The sequence below is a fragment of the Corapipo altera genome, unplaced genomic scaffold, assembly GCF_003945725.1.
Source record: "Corapipo altera isolate COAL_440 unplaced genomic scaffold, ASM394572v1 59004, whole genome shotgun sequence".
In the NCBI taxonomy this organism is placed as follows: domain Eukaryota; kingdom Metazoa; phylum Chordata; class Aves; order Passeriformes; family Pipridae; genus Corapipo; species Corapipo altera.
The window spans coordinates 1-3,573 of record NW_020887822.1 but is presented as its reverse complement, the minus strand read 5'-3'; the positions used below and the strand labels follow the sequence as shown (position 1 = coordinate 3,573).

At 35.1% G+C, this 3,573-nt stretch overlaps 1 protein-coding gene across 1 annotated transcript; it reads left to right on the top strand.

Moving 5' to 3' along the window:
• Positions 1 to 293: 293 nt before the first annotated feature.
• Positions 294 to 3,573, top strand: LOC113941762 (cytochrome b-c1 complex subunit 2, mitochondrial-like; the record flags this gene model as incomplete). The annotated part of the gene is made up of 5 exons (XM_027632906.1): positions 294 to 386; positions 514 to 663; positions 1,127 to 1,191; positions 2,164 to 2,220; positions 2,547 to 3,573. Coding segments are annotated over 5 exons (507 nt in total), but the record flags the coding sequence as incomplete, so codon positions are not given.

The following is a 3,573-nucleotide window of genomic DNA, read 5'->3' as shown; positions in this document are numbered from 1 at the left end:
CTGTATAGGACAGGAGAGATTCCCACTGCACAGCAGCAAAGAGAGGGGAAAAACAAAAGCTTTCTTGCAGTGCTGTTTCTTGAACTTCCAGAAAGCTTGTGTAAATCATTGCACAGGTTTCAACAGTGATGTAAAAAATAATCAGAGTAATTACATGGGAATCACTGTTTCTACTCTGAGGTTTGAAATCCTTCATTGTATTTCTAGTTTAAAATTAGTTGCTTCCTCGGTATGTAATGGAACATATGATAAATGAATTAAGGAAATCCATTCTCTTTTGCTTTCTCTTCTAGAAGAGATTTTACTCTCTTAAAGTAGCTCCTAAAGTTAAAAGCTCACCAACTGCAGCAAAAGTGAAATTATCTCCAGAGTCTGAGGATCTTGAGGTCAGTATGAGTACTGGTATTTATTTCTCTTTCCTTTTAATTTATTTTTTAAAACTCAGTCGAAGCAGAGCTGTGATTGTACTTCCAGTGAAGGACTAAACCATTTTTTTTTTCCTCTTTAATACAGATCACAAAATTACCAAATGGCTTAGTTATTGCATCTCTGGAAAACTTTTCTCCAGCTTCAAGAATTGGTGTGTTTATTAAAACAGGCAGCAGATATGAAACCACCAGCAACCTGGGAACTGCTCACCTGCTTCGTCTTGCATCTAATTTGGTAGGTGCTTATTCCCTTTGTTATGATGTTGGCAGTAGATGCAGTGGTCAAAGGTTTATTATTGCAACAATAAATGTTACGGTAAAAAATTTAATGTAACATCCTATAAAGTGGAAAACAGTGGACCCTGGTACTTGGTTACCTGGTTTGAGTGCAGGAGAAATGACATTATTTCCTGGAAGACAGGAAGAAATATTTCTTTAGAATTATGCTCTCCTGTGGTGCCTGAAAGTGTATGTATGTATACATATATATATATATTATATCTATACCTAGCTTTGCACATAGATTATTTTATTTAGGCTGCAGTAAAAATTATTTTAGGTGGCTGACACAAACTCAATTTTGTGCATGTGTGTGGAATATTTCTGAATAGTTTTTCTTATTGCTGCCATTAACCCCAAACCTGTTCTTACATAGCTAGAATTGTAAGTTGCCTATTTTTTTTTTGTTATTTTCATAGACTACTAAAGGAGCTTCCTCCTTCCGGATTACTCGAGGCATTGAAGCTGTTGGGGGCAGCCTGAGGTTTGTAACCACATAGAGAAATAATCTGTCTTGGTAAGATGCAAATGAGCTCTGTGACTGAAGGGAACAGAAGACAATATGCACAACAATATGTAGGTGGATAAGCTCAGTGTGGAACTGGTACTTGAAAAGTGAATGTTGTCAAGGAACATCTTGTACTTCACATTTTACGAAGCTTCAGGAGTGCACTCGGGATTTGTATTTTACAAAGACCTTTCAGTAAGGAAAATATAAATGTTGTGTACCTGGAAGAAATATGATTTGTCCAGAAAGCTTAAATTTTCTTTCTGCCTTTTCAGACTTTAAGATTAAACTTGCTGAAGTCAGTAGGTTATTTTTCTCCATCTTTTGTCAATAGATACTACTCATGATACTGCAAGTTCGGGAACAATTCAGACAGTAGTTGCCTTTTGTGATTTGAGAGTTTAAAGCCTAGAAAACAAGACTAAGAGAAATAAAAGAGGGATCTCGCTGTGCCTCATTTCTTGCAATGTATCTTGAAATCATCCAGTAAGATTGTTTTATTTAGAATTTGGTTAAAAACAGACTTGAGACTCTACCCTTTTCTGTTCCTGTCAATAACAAATGCATTGAAGGAAAAGGACAAGACCAGCTATGTTTTCTGCCCAAAGAGAAAAATTTCTAAATTTCTTTATTTAATACATATATACATTTTTCTTGTTTTGGTATTCAGCCTTGTTTGCTGTTTTACCTTGAATTATTGTGGTATCTTAAATTCTGTTGGTCACATGACACTTGTTATTACTTGAATATTGAAGATGGGAGTTTTAATTATGTCTGGCTTTGCAGTGTTTGTATTATCACTCCTTTAAACAGTCATCCCAAGCAGATTTAAGGTTAAATGATTATTCCAGTCCATATCTTGCTGCTGAATTCAATAAATGTGGAAAATTTGGGAAAATCCACTTCTGTGTTCTGTGCTGAAATGGGTTTTGCTTTTTTCTCCTTTAGTGTGTACTCAACAAGAGAGAAGATTGCTTACAGTGTTGAATGTCTGCGGGACTACGTGTAGGTATCTGGATGTGCTGTAAAGGGAATTACTGCATTCTGTACAAACTTTTTGTAGTAAAGATCTGTCATTTTACAGGGTGGGAGGAATGTCCTTGTGCTTCTGTAATAAATCAATAAATCCGTATATTAAGATTCAACTTCTGTGTTGTATTCCTGAGCATATGAATGCTACAGAACTGAAGTTGGATTCTTGTACTTTGTACAGCAGTGGTAATAACTGCTCTGATACATTTTGTTGTTAATGTGTTGCTTATGGATCTGTTTGAACTGCAGAAGTATGTTTTACTTTTGTGGTTAATGCCTTTGTAACTTTTTTTGTCTAGTGATACAGTAATGGAGTATCTTCTTAATGTCACCACAGCATCAGAGTTCAGACCATGGGAAGTAGCTGATCTTCAGCCAAAACTGAAAGTTGATAAAGCAATTGCTTATCAGAGTCCTCAAGTTGGTAAGTGTGTTTTCTAATCCACTGCATTGGCTCTGTGAGAGTTCCTCCAAAACGAAAAAAATGTGGAAAAAATAGTTTCCCTTTTGCTCTGTCACATGACCATTTAATATTTCAGCCTGTTGATAGGTATGATCTTTTTGTTGTAAGGGAACTTTTTTTAATACACACATTTTTCCAGCCCGTGATAACATTTAGCAAGTAACATACTGAAGACAGTTTACACCGTTCTTGACAGCTTTCATTTTACCTTTTTAATTCTTTTGGAGTACAACCAAAGAATGTGCAAATCATGACTGTTGTTGACAATGTATTTGTAACAGCTTGTGTAGTGAAAACTATTTAGGTATTATTCATTGGTGTGAAAAGAGTATTCTACAAAAGACTTCTTAAATATGGTTATTTTGGTATAAAAACAACATGTATTTTCATCACACTGAAAATGGATTCCAGCTTTAGGATTGTAAATTTAGGTTTCTGTGTTTAAAGAAAAACAAAGACACACACAAAGCCTCAGCCAGATCGAGCCTATTCCACTTTATCTTGTGTTATTAACAGGAGTGATCCAAGATCACCCAGGTAGTTCTGCACAATAAACATCATCTATACCACTCTGTGAAGGATGCTCACCTTCATAACCCACTGAAGGTGACAATGTAATGTTGGAAAAAATCTCTGGCTTATATTGAAGTCCTACTATTTTTTTAAATCAGAGTCACAGTCTTTTTTTTGTTTTGTTTTTAACTTGCATCAACTGCAGGTTGGTTTTCATAGTAATTTAATATTTTCAGTTACTGTTATGTTCAGAAACAGAACTATGAAGAAAGGATTGTCATCTCTTTAGGAAAAAGTATGAACAAATACAAGGAGAGTATCAAACAGGAATGAGTAGAATGCTATTGGAT